The sequence below is a fragment of the Strongylocentrotus purpuratus genome, unplaced genomic scaffold (genome assembly GCF_000002235.5).
Source record: "Strongylocentrotus purpuratus isolate Spur 01 unplaced genomic scaffold, Spur_5.0 spur5_scaffold_7, whole genome shotgun sequence".
Lineage (NCBI taxonomy): Eukaryota > Metazoa > Echinodermata > Echinoidea > Camarodonta > Strongylocentrotidae > Strongylocentrotus > Strongylocentrotus purpuratus.
Window position 1 is genome coordinate 37,349,709 of NW_022145613.1, and position 18,546 is coordinate 37,368,254.

Here is an 18,546-nt window from a genome sequence, read left to right on the forward strand (position 1 = left end):
CTATCCATCACATTCTATCTTTGATGAAATAAAGCATAGAGTAATTGTCACTAGAGCATGTTTAAGATAATCTCAAATACATAAGCATGCTTCTAGTTTATGTTTATTTCCCTACCCAACTTCTTGTACTTTGGAAGGAAGGGAAACAAAATCTATACCCTTCCAAATCTTTAATATGTAAACAAATTTAACAGTGTCAAAATAATGATATTTTTCATTTTTTTTAAAGATGAAATTGTGCAACATCTTGTCTGAAGTTTAAACTTATAGTACATGTATTTATGTAATAAAAGTCTCCATGACATGGTTACCTGTGATATAACAACATTCTAAAATCTGCAGGGACTGTAAAATGTAAGTTGAATTAAAATTAGATCAGCTATACCACTTCTGAATAATCTTGTCCTTCAGTTTCCACTCAAGCAATACCACTAAAACTGGTGGTCTGTCCTTGTCATGTTTCTTCCTCTCTATTTTAATCTCCTTTTATATTTGCCCTTTTAATAAATCAGGGCTGAATAGTACGTTTAAATTGATCTATGATCCCAACTTAATCTGTCTCTTGTCTGTATGAATAGGGATTTCTTTTTAAGAACTTGTCAAGGCCCTAGACATTGTAAGCATCATCATGTGCTGATGTTTAGTCAGGAAGTCTTTTTTTTGTCAAAGCCTTGCCGAATGGTTTAAGACTACTATCACTTTAGTGATTATGACAATTGGAAAAGCTCATGTGATGTACGATACAGATTCTCATGGACTTAATGAGTAATGGCAATGATTTCCAAAATGTGATCACATTTTCTTAGTACATTGTGGAGATTTTGCATGAATTCTGAATAAATATGTTTGATCTTCTGAATATTTTGAGCAATTGTCTTCCAATGAAAACAATAAGCCTATTAATCCCAAGTAGGGCTATCCTAGACTTGATCAATTGTTTTGAGTCTCTTCCTTACTCTTTATTTCTTTATCTAACAAATTTCATAAGTATAAAAATAGCAATGTTCATAAACGGTATATAAATGTTAATATCTTTGTTATATTTTCGCCATGACAGAGCCCCCTCATTTTGTTGAGACCTATAAAGACACGGAGGGAACGATCGGTCAGTCCATTCGGCTGGAATGCAGTATAGACGGTATACCAGAGCCAGAGGTCATCTGGTCTAAGGATGGCAAAGTCATCGAAGACTTTGAGAGGTATCAGTTCTTCTATGAAGGAGAAGAGGGCTTCGCGCTGGAGATCAACAACTTTGACAAAGAGGATTGCGGAGTCTATACGCTGGAAGCATCAAACATAGCTGGCAGTGTCTCGCATTCAGCTGAAATCTATGTCACATGTATGTTCCTGTCCCTTGATAGATCCGAAAAATAGAATATATAGAACTATTAAAGTTTTTCCCATTAATACTAACGTTTTTCCCATTAATACCAATGTTTTTAAGATTTCTAAGTTTGAAAACTCCAGTGTTTGATGTATGTTGGAATCTAATATTTAAAATGGATTATAGACTCTCCTATTACTGGAAGCTAGTTTCAAAGGAAACAATAACAGAGTAATGCTGTGATCAATATCGATGACAGATTTAGTTGATTTATTCTTGTTAATTATTGTTTATCTTCATCATTATCTGATCTCTGATTTTTTTTTCAAAAGGAAAGACATACCTTTGCACACATGACAAAATTACATCACATTTAATACAAAATATATAAAGGTGACCCTCCTTATCACCTCTTAGTTCTGATCATCCTGTCTGTCTCATCTTTGTTCTATTCCATGATGATAATTAGCTGGACCTGATGGATATAGGAGAGTCTTTATCAAGAAAGACATACACGTTGAAGATGAATATGAACTCCTCACTGAGCTTGGAAGGTAAATATGGAAAGAAAGTATTTCATCAGATTTCTGTGATCGCCATCAAGAAGGATTTTATTTCACATTTTTTGCTTTCTAGCAACAGGTTGGCTCAATTGATATATAATAATATGGTTATTTATATAGCGCCGGTATCAGCCAGGTTCTGACGCTCATGGTGCTTTACACATATTACCCTGAAAATGACTCTTACTCCACAATCCTCCAAGTTATGAACAGATGTTGACTAGTAGTTATATAGTAAGAGTATGGTGCAATCATAAAATTATACATTATAAGATTAAGATAGAATAGGAACAAATGTTTTAAAGGTATATATTTCTCAAGCTAGTCTTTATAAGTAAGATTTATTTTAGTGGTGCTTGTCATTCAGTTTAGAATATATGGCATTTGACATTCTTGTGGAAAGGCACTTCATATTTCTCTTGCCAAAAGGATAATAATTTTGTTTAATCTTAACTTTGTCTTATTTCAGAGGAGCCTATGGAGTTGTTCACAAAGGTATCTCTAAAGCAGACGGTAGCGAGTGTGCCGTCAAGACGATCCGTGTCAAGGCAGGCATGTGGGAAGAGGTCCGGAATGAGATAGCTGTGATGGGTATCTTAGATCATAAGAGACTCATCAAGCTCTTTGATGCCTATGAGACCAAGAGAGAAGTTGTCATGGCGATGGAGATGTATCCTTTCATTAGTTTTATGTCTTTATCTTTAATGATTTCATTAAGTTTGTGCATCAACTGTTGAAATGTGCAAACATTGCAATGACATATAACATAATCTAGACATAATTTTTAATTGCAATGTAGTAGGTATTGAATTTGTGTTTTAGTTGATTTGAAAGATTTCAATTACATTATAATTCACCCTATTTCCCTTATACATGTAAATTGCAATATTGAGGCAATGTGATCTAATTAAAACAAAATTAAACATGTATCATAGCAAAGATTTCATTACATAAGTTTAAAATGATTTTTGCATTGTACATTCTCATGATGATGACAGTGTTCTATGAATTTCAAACTTTACAATTCATAAACCAATTTCAAGCACGGATACAAACTTTAAATCGAAAAGCCGAAACTGATAAATACCATTTAGAATTTTGGCTATTGAAACCCATTAGCAGCACTGAAAGGGTTAAGAAGATATGATTAATGCAGCCAACTAAGATATGTGTCATGTCAGTGTCAGTCAACAAAAGAAGGGTTTAAGTAGGAATTAGAGTGCTAGACATAACTGTAAAAGGAGATCAAGAGATAGAGAGAGAGAGATAGAGAGATTTTAGACAGATAGAGAGAAAGAGAGAAAGGGAGAGAGAGAGAGAGAGAGAGAGAGAGAGAGAGAGAGAGAGGGAAAAGTGGCAGACTCAGTTATTACAGTATTTGTATTAGTAAGCACAATAATCAACAAAGGATAGCGAGAAGTGGCAGGTTATGAAAGTGTGTGTTTACACTGTCAGCATGTATGAAAGGAATCAGCTTTACAATCACTTGTGCAAAGCTTAGCAAGGCTCTGAACTCACTTTGCTTGTGCATGAGTGCTACTGAATAATTCAACATTAGAATGTATAACATAGAGTAGTAGATAACATCCAAATACAGGATTACCTTGGTATAATCTTCATGACTTATTGGAGAGAATCATTCTTTTGATTTCATGTAAAAGCCAGTAGAAGGGATAAAACCAAGATGATATTTGTATTCCTCATTCTCTATTGAAATCAAGGCTCTGCTAGGTGCTAGGTGAGTTATCTTTTCTTTTCATAAGCAGATAATTAAGTATTTGCATTTATATTACATATATTTCACACTTCATCAATAACATTAAATTGCCCTAGAATATAGCTACAATGGTCTTCATGCATAATTGTAATCTTTAATACTTCCATCATATATCAGTGATTTGATTTGATTTGATTTGATTTGATTTGATTTGATCAATGTTCTGTTGAGATCCAGAATGGCATTATTATACTTAGATAATGTTGATGCCATTTACTCTTCTAACAGATGATATGTTATTTACTTTTATAATACAGTCATTCTCATTACTTGTACACTCTACACTCATTTGAATATCTTTAGATGGGCTTTAATTTAGGCAGCTCAATTCAACTTAGAACGAATAAATCTACTGACCTTCTTTGAAGGAGCTGTTTATTTTATCATTGTCTGTTATCTAGTAACAGCTAACATTGCAATCAGCTGTGTTCCTGTGTTTCTAGTTGCTATAATCTTAATCTGTTATGTTTTGTGATAATCATGATATTGTCTAAGGGCATTAACTAGCTAACATTAGTTAGTTTAAATAATGGTGGGGTTCCCATGACATATTCCTTAAACTGAAGTTTAAGTCATTTTAAACTTTGAAGTAATCTTGCATTTAGGACTTTGTAGATGCACTCGTAGTTATGAAACTGTGAGTTCTTAACTCGAAGTTGCAAACCACAACATATCTTAGAGAAAAAACTTTCTGCTAAATGTAGAAATTAAATTCTCACAGAATACAACAAATTTTACACTGAATATTCAAGATTACAAATAAATGACATATGCTAAACAATTTTGGTTAAAAAAATGTATATGGGCTGAGAAATTAGCATAGAAAATTAAGGAACATCCGGGTAAGTCGGCCTGACACCATGTGCTTGTAACACAGGTCACTATGTGCAAATGGGAGTTGCGTTTTTTTTTTTATCCCAATTGCGATGATGCCCAGTAAGTATTCAAAGTTATGTGCCATGCGGATGCAATTAAATTTTGAGATTACACAAGCTTGTAGTTAAAATGAATACTTGACCAACTTGTAGTTTGAAAAAAAATTGAATACTTATTTTTTGGCCCTGTGTGAATCCTTGTCATAGTTAGCTTAGTAGAGCATTGTTTATAACTTCAAGGTTTCATAAACTTAAATTTAAAAACTATGATTGTCCTGTGAGGACATGAGGACATAGCTATCTTTCAGTCTGACTCCTAGATAGTCTTTGTTCATGTTTTGTAAATTGGGTCAAGGCGAACCTATTCCCTGTGAATTTCTTGTGCCTACATATATATACAGACTGAGAATACTTCTGAGAATATGCAGTCATAAACAAATACAGACAAGGATTCTATTAGAGGATATAGGCTTTTAGTGATTTTCATTACTGTCTATATAAGAGAAAATGAAGCTAAAAGGGCATATTAGTAGTCTGTGAGTACTAACAGTTTTGCAGAACCTAACCTTTGCCCCCAGAAAAGAATAATTAAAAAAAACTAAATTCATTAAATATTAGGGTAGGTATTTTACTGAAAAGTCCACCCAGTAGCTGCTTAAATCGAACTATTCTCAGCTAAACAATCAAATTTCATTAACTTTGTTGACTGACACCAAGGGCAAACTATCGATCATATAGCTAGTGGTATACCTATCAAATGACCTTGTTAAACAAATGTTATCAGTTGTGGTTCACAGCAACCGAATTGTAATTGAGCAGTTTAGGTTGTTTAAACTAAGTCAATCATTAATACGCTCATTCCAGCTCCATTCAGGGAAGTATAAGGACGACATTCATGGTAAGTGGGCACAATTATACCCTATAGATTTCAGAATATATGTTTGCTGAGATAAATCATTTAGTGAATTGTACTTATATATGTCACAGAGATTGTCTGCTTATGATTATTTATTTGCATTCTGATTTTATTTACTGATGTAAAATACTTTGGTATTTGATTTACCGGTAGATGAGTGGATTGCATTGTGTTATGTGTATGTCCACTTTGCTTTGCCACTTTGATGAAGGATATCATGTTGGCAAATGATATTAAGTCTGTTAATTTGAATGTCAGCCTGTTGGATTATTGACTATCTCTTATAATTACTATTCCGTAGTCCTATCTCTCTCTCTCTCTCTCTCTCTCTCTCTCTCTGCAGTCATTCTCTCTGTCTCTCACCATGGCTTAATTAACAGAAAGGTCCATGCTCTCTCTCTCTCTCTCTCTCTCTCTCTGTCACCCTCTCTTTCCCTCTATCTCTATTTTCCTCTTCCTTTCTATCTCTCTCTCTTGTCTTGGTTTTGCTTTTGTTTTCCTTGACCTATGGTTCTGTATCATTGTGCAAAATAAATTCAATCAGTAATATCATTCAATATGTCAGCAGCATCACATTACCAGCAGAATGTCAGATGTTACTCCAATTGTCACTAGAATTCTTTGTTCAACTACTCTGGCTAGTTTCCTGTTGTTGTTTCAGCACTCCACCTTTCCGCGTGACACAGATTTTCCTTTTTTTTAACGGCAAATGATTAATAGGTAATGAGAAACCTATATGTGTATATATACCCTACATGTAGTGGTTAGATGTACATGCATTTCATTTGAATTTGATAGGCACATGTGTGAGTTTACACTGTTTTATAGTATATGTAGAGGATATACGTCATATCTGATTTAATGTCAGTGGATATTTATTCACTGTAAGGAGTCTACAAGCATTGGAATATTGTTAGGACTGTGATTACATTCTTGGTATCAACTACGCTAGGAATATGTATGTATGTATGTTTGTCTGAGCATATTCTTTTAGACAGGCTTGAGATCAGTAATATGTAGTATGATAACTTCTCTTTGTGTATAAACTATAGTCCACACTGCAGTTTACAGCTAGTATTCACATTAAGATAAATAGTAATTCCCATTTTGCAAAATGATAGTTTGCATTAAGTTTTCTTTCTCTGCCATTTTTTCATCTTCTAATAAATTCTTTTCTGATCATTTTGATGTTGCATTGTTGCATATTATTATAGGTCTAAATGTAAAGTTGACATTGCTTTGTGGGAATGGCTAAAGCGCTCATGCTTTTAATACTGAACAAAGGTCAATTATGACATTCACAAGTAAAAAAATCTGCACATAACAGGAAACTACTTCAGATTTATGTCTGAATAATAAAAGGTCCTGTATATCTAGAGCAAACAGTACTACATTTTTTCTATAGAGAATATTAAAGGTATTTGGCCCATTAAACACTGAAGGTGACTATGCTTACGTTGAACTTCTTGGAACTTCAGTTTGGAATATGTTGATTACAGTCTCATATGTGTGTTCAAAAGACAGGCTCATTTTAATGACATACAACTATATATATATCTATATATATATATATAAGCAAGTTTAGTGAAACTGCAATTTCTGACAGTGCTCAACTGTAGGAGCAAATGTAGATATAGGAGTTGGAAGGTTACACTTTATTGGTGTTGTCTTTGTTTGCTTAGAGTTAGAAGGGCAATAACTCACATAATGTATCAAAGGTTTAATAGAGTGGTCAAGTGTGACGTCATCAAGAAACTATAATTAGAGTTTCCAAATTTGAACTTCATTTTCAGAAAAAAGCATCAAAAACAATGTCCAAATGGTGAAAAACAATTGAATATGTTAAGTATTGGCGGAGACATGACCATACAAATAAATAGATTTCAATAGGAAATCACCGTTGTTTTGCTCTGGTTTGTAATGTTATGAACTTGAGCAAAATAACAGTGATTTCCTATTGAAATGCTTTTATTTGTATGGTCATATCTCAGCCAATACTTATGACATATGGACAATATTTTTTATGCTCTTGTGGAAAATGAAGTTCAAATTGAGAAATTTTCAAAATGGATTTCTATGATGTCACAGCTTCGGTACTCTATGTCCTTCTGGGGGTCAAGGATATCAAGGAAGCTATGTGTTTGTGGTTAGGAAGTTATATGCTGTCTTTATCATGAATCAGGAAACCATATCTTCTAGGAAACCCGGCATCTGCCTCCTAAAAGGGCAAATTTGATCTAATTCTGCATGAGAACAGTGACTTAATACGTTTATCGTTTTAACGAAATCAGCTAGAAATATATAAGCAATGGATTTGAGCTGTGGGGAGTAATACATCATTGCATATAATTGTCTTGGGAATGACTTTTATGAAGTCGACTGTAACAATAATTTTACTTTGTTTGAACATTTTGTTTTTGCATGTGAGTGCTTATGATCAAAACATATAGCCATTAGTGTGATCATGCTTTTGAAAAAATTCAATTGATATCCAAACTTCATCAGAAGGAAATCATAGAATTGGTGTTTTAGCATAGTCAAAGTGAAATCTCTTATCATTTTCCTGGTATCCTTCTATCATACTACAGTCAGATTTGATTGAGTATCCACTACATGAACTCGTTTTTTTTTCTTCTGTATTGGTCATATATCAATTAGGCAAAGATATAATTCACGTTCAAGCAGCTGCTTGTTCTTTATAATTTGCTGATTCTATTCCTTGACTTGCTGCTATCTACCAGTTTGACGGGAGGAGAGTTGTTTGAACGTATCGTCCAGAGAGATTCTTTCTCAGAGAGTGAAGCTGTTGGTTTCCTCAAGCAGCTCATCGATGGTCTCATCTACATGCACGATAGGAATGTCGTCCATCTAGATCTGAAGGTAAGTCCTCAATTAATAGTTCATTATTGAAGGAAAAAATATCTGAAGATCATAATTTCTAAGGATTTTTCCCTCTAATTCTACATTTGTTTCAAAACTTTTTAAGGGCATAAATCGCCTACCATAGTATACAGTGCGTCCCAGAAAAAACAAAACCGAGAATTGTCAATTTTTTATCATAACTTAATCACAATTATAATTAATAAATGAAACATGTTTGTAATGCGTAGATCCTACTCTTCATTTGATGCAACTCATATGATGCATATTTCACACATGAGTGATTAAAATCAATTTGAAGAAAGGGTACCAAAAAGTCATTTGGCGGATGGTATCTGAATTTCAAAGAGAAAATCACATTTCTAGAAAGTTCATTTTCTGCTCTCTCATATGACACCTCAATCAGAAAAAATGAGCCAGGAACAACAAAGTTCTGTTTGTTTAAGTAATGCTTGCATTTGCATAATTTTATTAAACAAATTTGTCTCCACTGGATGCCTGCCGTAGCAACAAACAGAGTTGACAAACGACTTAACTCTGTTTTGTTGACAATCAGCCATGCATAAAATCTTTCGATTTTAGTCTTTGTGAAACACCCCCCAGGTCTCTCTTATGAATTTCCACTGCCAAACTTCTATATCACACAATTTTCTCACAGTCAATCAAATTAATTAATCTGCATTTTCGTGCTTAAACTTTTCATGATTACATTTGCATCAAAACTAGACATTTACTGTTATGCCCAGATTAAGAATAGTCTAGTATTTCTTCCTGAAATGTAAAAACTGCAAAATTTATTGTATGGAGCACTGTATGGTGATGAACATCTCACACAAATTTGGTTTATCAGGTTTTAAAATGAAAGTCTCCTCGGTGATACCAATATTATCAGGCTAATACTGAATAGGAAATTTGAACTGAAATGCATGTATATTGCTCCACGTATATTTGTTTGTTTGTTTGTTTGTTTTATTCACCATGTAAAATAACTGTTTACAGATAATAAAATTTGGTTACAATATATAATAATAATACATAGTAGGAACAATTGCTCGGTACTAAAAATTTAAAATACTGAATAACATAAAAATGTGTAAAATTGAGATTTTCCTGTAAATTTAATACTTTACATTATTCTTCCTGTTATTTTACCACCAGCCTGAGAACATTCTCTTGGTGGCCCCAGAGTCTGATGACATCAAACTGATTGATTTTGGTCTAGCAGCTGTGTTGAAGGAAGGAGAGGATATCACATGTAAGTTTGGTACCCCAGAGTTTGTGGCTCCTGAGGTCGTCAACAAGCAACCTGTATCCACTGGAGCAGATGTATGGGGCGTTGGTGTCATTGCATTTATTCTGTAAGTGTACATGTGCATAGGAACTCTTGTTATTGTTTAGTTCTTATTTTCTATTGCATGACAGCTTTAGTTCTCTTTATTATTAGTTAAAACAGTTATACTCTCATTCTCTCTCTCTCTCTCTCTTTCTCTCTTTATCTCTCTTTCTCTCTCTATCTTTCTCTCTCCCTCTCCCCCCTCTCTCTCTCCCTCCCTCTCCCTCTCTTTCTCTTTCTTTGTTTCTCTCTCCCTCTCTCCCTCTTATTTTCACAGCCCACACTGTCAACATGTCTTTCTCTTTATCTCTGTCATTCTATTATTTCAAATATTCCACCCCCCCTCTCTCTCTCTCAAATTTGAACTCGCATAATTATAAGTTTATTTTGTGTTATTTTCCATATCCCTTTGATTTTCCTCCTTTCTCTGCCTCCCATCAAGTTAATCTAACCTGTTTATATGATAATATTACATATTGAATATGAAAGATTTCCCTCATGATTGAAAAAAGAGTTATTAGATTACATTATCAAGCTCTATTTTAATTCTGCTGGTATATGTTCATGAGTAATCATGAATATTATAGCAATACCCCTTGGATCAGGAGTGTTTCATTGTAGGTCAGGTTTTCAGTTTTAATCAACATTTATCATTGTGATCATGCTCAAGCTTCATTTCAACTGCTCAAATGATCTCTCTCTCTCTCTCTCTCTCTCTCTCTCTTATATTATCATCCCAGACTAAGTGGTATATCTCCGTTTGCTGGTGAAGATGACCGTCAGACCCTTCTCAATGTCCGAGGTGGTCAGTGGGACTTTGATGATGAGGTTTGGGATGACATCTCAGATGAAGCTCAGGATTTTATCTGGCTCTTGTTTGAAATGAATGCAGAGTGAGTATACTGCTAAACCATGTGCTATGGTGTTTATGAATATTATTATCATGATCATAGATTAAATTAATTAATGAAATGAATATGGATTTGGCTTTACTTATGCCTAGAAAAGGAAGAGTGAACAACATTTTTTATATAGGCAGATGGATCAGCTAGTACCCCTTCTCTTTCTCAGAGTGTGCAGTGAGTTCCTACCTTTCATCCTATCCTAGGGACAGAGAGGGACCGAACCTAGCCTGCATCTATGAAACAGGGGATGATGACATTATGCGAGTCATTCGCCTGGGCTGGATTTGAACCCAGAATCTTTGGTTCTACAGGCAGACTCCATACTGACTTAAGTCATCTCAACTCAACTCCTCTTTACTTGCTTCTAGTAAAGGAAAGTGTAAACATAAACACAGTGAATGCTTAAAGCTAAGCAATTCCACAAATGCATGTATAGGTGAAATCCAGCTAATCTCAATTTCAACTTTGGTATTTGTTAAAACTACTTCATCACTTTCAATATTGGTTTTTATTACTGTAGTGTCATATTTGTAAACTTACAGTACTGTGTCATTCTTTGTGTTTTCAAAAATACATATACATTAACCTAATTTGATCATGTTTTTCTATTCTTTTTTGGTTCTTTCCATCAACAGTAAGAGGCCAGGACTAAAAGAAGTATCAGAGCATCCATGGTTGAAGGTATAAAAATACTACGTAATAATCAGGGGAAGTTTAATGACTTAATTTTTTGGGAAGGGGGGGGGGGGGGGGGGGAAGGGGCGCATAGTTCTTAACAATATAAGACATGCCAATAAGTAATCACATAATTTTGCCCTCCCCCCCCCCCCAAGGTGTCACACTATTTAATATGTCTTTTGGTCAAAAATTGGGGTTTAGTAGGCCTATTTGGGTTTTCAAGATGGGGGGGGGGGGTAAATGTCCCCCTTAAATCTGCCAGTGTAAAAATACATTATCCCCTGATAGCCATAAACTCAATTCATTTAATTTAACACCCTTCTGGCTCTACAAACTTATATGTGCACCTTCCATTATTAAAGGTAAAGACCAGTTATGATCATGTGATTGCATTGTGAAAGAAACGTTGTGGAATCGATCAGAAAAGGTTGATCATCTAGCATATAAGTATTGGTGTGTACTGCAAGGTTCTGGAATCATCAAAATGATAAGAAACTTGGCCCAGTCTTCGTAAAGTTACAAGCACTGTACACAGAAAGATGTATATGGGACTATACGCACACGTGCGCGACACGTGTGTTTATCTCTCACACACCAATAGATAAACTAATTTATCAAATATATCAATTAGTAGGCGGTTTCCCGGCAAATTTTTTATCATGATGGATTAGTCAAAACATATTCTTTCACATGATTGATAATTAGAGCTTCCATTTCATTTTTTGAAATTGGGGCGTTTCCAATACTGGTCTTTACCTTTAACTATATCCAACACCTATAGCCCATGTCTGTGTAGCGTTTATAGGAAAAGGCATCAATCATTTGAAAGTATGGTATACAAAAATACACAAACTTCCTGGTCCCATCAATCTTTACTGGTAATCATATATGTTAATGTTTTATGTCTGTCATTCTATTCAGACTATATGCTTAAGCTTATCTAGAATATAGATTAGAACAAGTCATCCTAGTTTGTGGGGAAAAACAAAGTATATATATATGGTATTGTTAAATTTTTATTATTTTGCTTATTTTTGTAAGTGATATTCAAATTTCTTATATGAAAAAGTGAATGCATCACAATGTGGCTTTGGCACAGTGATGTTTGTTTCATTAATGAACAATCAATCATCAATCAATCAACCAAACAATCAATCAATCAACCAAACAATCAATCAGTCAACCAAACAATCAATCGACCAAACAATCAATCAATCAACCAAACAATCAATCAACCAAACAATCAATCAATCAACCAAACAATCAATCAATCAACCAAACAATCAATCAACCAAACAATCAATCAATCAACCAAACAATCAATCAACCAAACAATCAATCAATCAACCAAACAATCAATCAATCAACCAAACAATCAATCAATCAACCAAACAATCAATCAATCAACCAAACAATCAATCAACCAAACAATCAATCAATCAACCAAACAATCAACCAACCAAACAATCAATCAATCAACCAATCAACCAAACAATCAATCAATTAATATATCTATCTACCTATTTTTGTATTTTTATATCTATATTTTTTTTATCTAACTATCTGTCTGTCTGTCTGTCTATCTATCTATCTATCTCTATATATCTATACCTCTTGTATCACCAACTTTCCTTCAATGTCTTTCTCTCTGTCATTGCTTCTCTGTGTTGTAGTTTGATGAGCGTCAGGACCTGGGTGCTAAGATCAGCTTGGACAGATTGAGGACATTCAATTCTAGGAGGAAGTGGAGGGTGAGAGATACTCAATAGACTTGTATGTTAGTGTTTGGTAGTGGTCCTGCAATGCCTCAGTCACACCAAAGTGAATGACACCAAACCAACAAAAGGTCAAACATACCATTACATTATGTTGAATGGTCATGATTCACTTGGTTTGGACTTGATCTGGTGGTGTGACTTAGATGTAGGTATGAGGGGAAAATAGTCGACCTAAACTTTTTTACCTCTTTTCTCAGAAAGCTGTCATCATTTAGTGAAATATATCACTTGGTTTGTAACCATTTTTATTGGGATTATATGTGTGACAAATTTGTTATGAATACTTGTAATTTAACTAAATGGCTTTAGAGTGCTCATGTAAGTTGTAAAAATATCAGATGCTATATTGAGAATCTGTGCTCCTAATTTTTGCTTAATTAATACATGGAGATATTCATGAACGATCGTTCTAACTCCCTCAATGTGCCTACATATCTATGTATCTGTAAGACTCATTATTTCAGTCATCAAGGATATTGCTGAGAATAAATAATGAAAAGAATTTTTGTTGATGTTTGTTAGTTTTTAATAATGATATACTATATCCAAAGTGTGATAAATGAGAATATAATCTACTCCTTGGTTTTATTTCTTTCACAGAAAGCCTTGACAGCAGTGAAATCAGCGATGAGACTTCGTCGCCTCTCCAGTCTTGGTAGTAACCTGAGGAAAGCAGCCTTAGAACACACCGCTGGCGAGCAAGCGTCACCATCCTCGTCTCCCGTTACCCCGGATACCGCATCATCCACCGGCAGCGACGTCTTCAGCGAGAACAACACTACCAAGTACGGCAACCTGTTATCCCCGACGAGCTGCGAGACCATCGTAGAGAGCATCAACGAAGAGGGAGCGGTCGGCGGAGCAGGGAGCGAGACAGGTAGAAGGAGTGGTGCATGGAACACACATCGACATTAAATCAGAAGGCATTTTTGTTTTCATCTGCCATATTTAGCATGACATTCGGAATGTTGCACACCGTCACAGTGACATATATCTACCTAGCTATTGTGCCTATAACTCTTGTGTTTGACTGTTTTCAAGCTAACACTGCTCAACAAGAAGAAGCAGCATAACAAACACATGCATTTAAAGTGTCTTCATTCAGAATATATATGAAATTTTATATATACCTATAAATTTCTGATGTATTGGATGAAATATTTACCAGTAAACGCATGAGACTTTAGAGAGAGAGAGAGAGAAATCGCTGCATGTTTTACTGGCTTCAAACCTGTATTACTTTTCTTGCTCACAAGAATTTTGAAATCTCCTTGCATACTAACTGTCAAAGTGACTTTCATTACTCTTATTATCAAAGTCAATATCACCATGTGTGGAGAATGAATACATTCAGACAATCAATTTGAAATATTGTTAAGAGTCATATAATAAATCATGTTTTATTAGACAGGTACTGTAGTTGCTCAAGTCATATGAGCCAAGTATTTTTACAATACCTAATTGTCCTTTTGTCAAGAGTTGAGTACGATTGAAAAGCTCTATTGAGAAGGAACTTTTTTTATTTGAATATCTAAGCCAAGTGCCTGAAACCAAATCTGTTTGATCTGCAATGAAAACAACCACTATTTGAATTCAGGTTTACGGTGCACTTGAATCTGCTCCCATGTGTGTACTTGGACCAGCTGTTCGGGGAATTTAATATTGCCAAGCCTGTCAATAGGTTACCTGGGAAAGTATCTCAATCATTGTTCACAACTCTGATCCCTGTGGAACTGTTCTAGAATTTAAGTCTGGTGATTGATGGTAACATGATCTAAATAGACACTTTTGTAGCAATTTATGGTCTCGGGTTAGCCCTCCATTGACTGTATGGAGAAAAAAAAGCTGTGAAGGATATAGTTTGTGCTTTCCAGTACAAGCAATGTGTTATATCAAGAAGGGATTTCAATCTATATTGCTGTGGTGAAAGTGCTGTTCAATGCTGCAAAAGGAATCGTATGAATGAATGAACCAATATTCTATATCGGTGAGCAGTCATCGCTTGGAAGAGACAGTGCCTTCAATTTGTGGAATTAAAGGAATTATATGGATTTATCTATAATGATATTTTTTCATTCATAAGCGTGTTTGTGCACAGAGGATTAAATGTGCCTCATCTTATTTGCCAATGGATTATAAAATGTTTGATGACTCTCTGTTCAGGACTACGGTAGAACTATAGGAGTGAAATTACTTTTACTAGAGAAGCTCATGTGTGAACTTGTGAAATGTCATTGAACCATCAAGTAATTTTGCAGTAGTGGTATAAATATAAAAGTATGATTGATATCACAATGGAGAGGAAGAAATCGAATGGTAGTGAAAACATGGCAGACATCTACGAATCACTGCCTCACAAAGACAGTGAGAATAACAATGGAGTTACATCACATCGTCCCTACCAACCCATGTCTCGGCCCTCAAAGGTATTAAACTTTGCCACAAATTTGCGTTGTATCACTGAGAAAACAGAAGGCAGTGGTAGTGCTGAGCAAGTTAATAATGACTGGGAAATAGAAAAAGATTTGACTGAAGAAGTGTTTACGCGATCTGGAAGTGATACCTCCTCGCTGGTATCAAGTCCCTGTACACCTTATCGTTTGAGGAACCTGTCTCAACTGTCCTCTGAATCCATGGATGATGCAGATATTGCCAAATCGGAGCCAATGCAACCCCTGTCACAGGATCTAGACATCATGGCTGCTAGACGAAGCTCCATGCCAAGAAGGCGCTCAGGATTTGCGTTCCACTTTGGAGATCAAGCAGTTCCTGCAAACGCATTTGTGAACACTGAGGTGGACTCCCAGGGTCCCAAGATGCTTTCTGTATCGGAAATGATGATGAAGATTGGTTCAGATAAAAAGCAGAACGATTCCAATGCGGCTAGATCACCAGCAAAGGTGTCTTCATCGAAGACTTATGGATCCCCGACTATGGATCCACAAAGGAAGGAGAGTCTCCGTAAAGCAGGAGCGGGTCCGCAACGCTTCAGTCTAATAGGTCTTCGAAAAGTCTCGAGCAGCGAAATAGAGGAGGATTTAGGTTTCTTGCACTGCCTAGATGATCAAACACTGCATCTGACTTTGTATGAGCGAATAGCCTTGCTTTGGTTTGATCGTAGATGTCGTTTTGTTGGAGGGCTTATCGTAGGTATAGCGATTGCTGTGTTTATTAGGATCATGCTAGTAATTACAGACTATATCAGTAGGAGCTGACAGTCATAGATGATGCCCATATACAGATTTGGAATGTTTGAATGCATAAGGAGTTAGACCTGTTTACAAAGAGCTTGCCAGCAAAGTTTTTACAAATATTATTAATGGCATACAAAGGTTTAAGTTTCATGAACTATCCACCAATATGGTGTGTATGCTTGAGCGCTGCTATTACCACCTTTTTTTTGTTTATACTATGTATTGCAATGTTATATATGGTTTTATGTGTTTCGGTCAAGGCATATGAAGTAGTTCCTATAAAAAACAAGTTAATCCCACTTTAATGGTTTGTGCAAGTCCATTTTAACATTTTCTTATACAAAGCACAGAAAGAGAGAGAGATTGCTTAGGTTAATATTACCCTCCTGCTTTCCTGAGTATTTTGGATTTGTTTATACATTTTTGTTGTATTATATAAAAACAGGTGCTCAAATATGCAGAGACCCTAATGAAATGTCACATGTGCTTATTTTGTTATTTTGTAAAGAAATTTTTATTTCTTTCATATAGTGAACTATTATTTCAGAATTTGTAAAAAGGGGAAGGGGAATATCATGGAGGCATCTTTTATATCAAATGAGTTTCTAAGTATTGACTTTTTTTGTTAATAGTTCATACAAAAGCTGTGATGTTCTTTTTAAGGAATTCTGATAATGGTAGAAGTTTTAATTTCAGGTAACTTTTTATTATCACATTTAAATTATTTTTTTTTAAATTAAAGTCACCCAAGTATCATTTGACATATTAGAGCTGATTTTTTTTAAATGGTGTATTTGAATGTTGAAATTGAAAATGCTTTTTGAATTATAATTATGGGTTCTTTGGCCATTTTTCTGCTTAACCTTACAAATCAACATTTAAAATACCTGAAGGTGTATTTATAACTATTCATACACCAATTGTCAAAGAAATGATAAATGACAAAGTGCAGAAATAAATTTTTCATCAATTACAGCATCAAATGTTAGGGCACTGATCATCAAAAATATTCTGCTCTGAATTATTGGTCCTTGCCAGCATAAACTTTACTAACGATTTCAGCTTTAATAATTACTTGTACTTGTGTAGAAAAAAAGAAAAGAAAATGAATGTTTAGATATTCTTTAAGTCAAGGTAAAAAAGTGTCATGGGAAGACAACTCGAACACACATTAATACAAACAAGTGGTGTTGTTTTTTAATAATTTATTTCTTCATAATCCTTAAACATTTACCCAAAGAGTCATGGTGCAATTTGGGAGGTTGATTTTTTAGCTGAGTGGCCCTCTTTAGTGCCAGTTGTTTTATACAGACGAATACGCTATATATTTCAAGTGAAGAATAAACTATGTATCCAAAGATAATTTCAACAGGAACTTTCCGAGGGGATAAATAATAATTGTCAAGTCATAGGAAGAGTTCTGATATACTCTATTATTCAGTAAATATGTCTCAAGAGCAACTAGGAAATGTTTTACATATAATTTACAGACATTCTGCATGATATCAAATTGCCTTTATGTTATGATTTACATAGGGGCAATTATTTATGATTCACTGTTAGTGTGGGTCATGGATTTGGTCCAATTTTTTGTTTGTCTCTCATGGCTTAGGTATTTTCTCAAACATCTATTTCAAGTTAAATTACATTCTTAAGCATTTTCTGTCGATTGGAGTTGCAAAAGAAGAATAAGTTTGAATTATATGTAGATATATAATCTCTCTTAGATTGAATATTGAGAGTTATGGTACCTCTAGCGATAATGAAGCCTTACTTATCTCACAATGTTTAATTTTTTTTTAAATAATAAAATTCAAAAGAAAATATTTAGTATATCATATTTGTGTGAATAAATCTTTTAATAATAGTTTTGTAAAGTCTCCATTGTGTAGAACAAGAAATCTACTTCACGTTTTACCAAAGTGTGATTGAAATTTTGTTTTAAATACAGTGTTTGTAATATAATTAAACCTAATCTTTCATAATTTGTTTGTATGCAACATTAACAGTTACTTTTTAAGCTCCTTCAGATTTAAGATGAGTTTCTATATTAAATGGAAGTGCAATTGGTCTTTGGTTTATGAATATGCATGATTGACTATTTTGGGAAATTTGAAGGAATTGTAAATGATATTTATAATATATATTTATTTCAGAATCAAAGAATAAAGTGTGATGTGAATTTTCGGAGCCATAGTGAAAGTTTATAATTATAATGACAATCACAGTTTCATGCTAAGGTGCTACATGAGGTGTATCATCATTTTCATAGCAAGTGAGAATAGATATTTTGCCATTTTTTTAGTCCTTATGACAACATGCT

General features: G+C 34.4%; 1 protein-coding gene across 3 annotated transcripts in view; it reads left to right on the top strand.

The window, feature by feature from the left end:
• The window catches only part of LOC576983 (striated muscle preferentially expressed protein kinase), a 76,977-nt gene that overhangs the window by 47,942 nt on the left and 10,489 nt on the right, over positions 1 to 18,546 (top strand). For all 3 annotated transcript variants that reach the window (XM_030974215.1, XM_030974216.1, XM_030974217.1), the window contains 9 exons: positions 1,058 to 1,339; positions 1,794 to 1,878; positions 2,357 to 2,557; positions 8,197 to 8,335; positions 9,494 to 9,693; positions 10,409 to 10,561; positions 11,209 to 11,254; positions 12,925 to 13,002; positions 13,630 to 13,906. In XM_030974215.1, the coding sequence (XP_030830075.1) occupies positions 1,058 to 1,339; positions 1,794 to 1,878; positions 2,357 to 2,557; positions 8,197 to 8,335; positions 9,494 to 9,693; positions 10,409 to 10,561; positions 11,209 to 11,254; positions 12,925 to 13,002; positions 13,630 to 13,906 (1,461 nt within the window). The remainder of the gene's footprint in view (positions 1 to 1,057; positions 1,340 to 1,793; positions 1,879 to 2,356; positions 2,558 to 8,196; positions 8,336 to 9,493; positions 9,694 to 10,408; positions 10,562 to 11,208; positions 11,255 to 12,924; positions 13,003 to 13,629; positions 13,907 to 18,546) is intronic.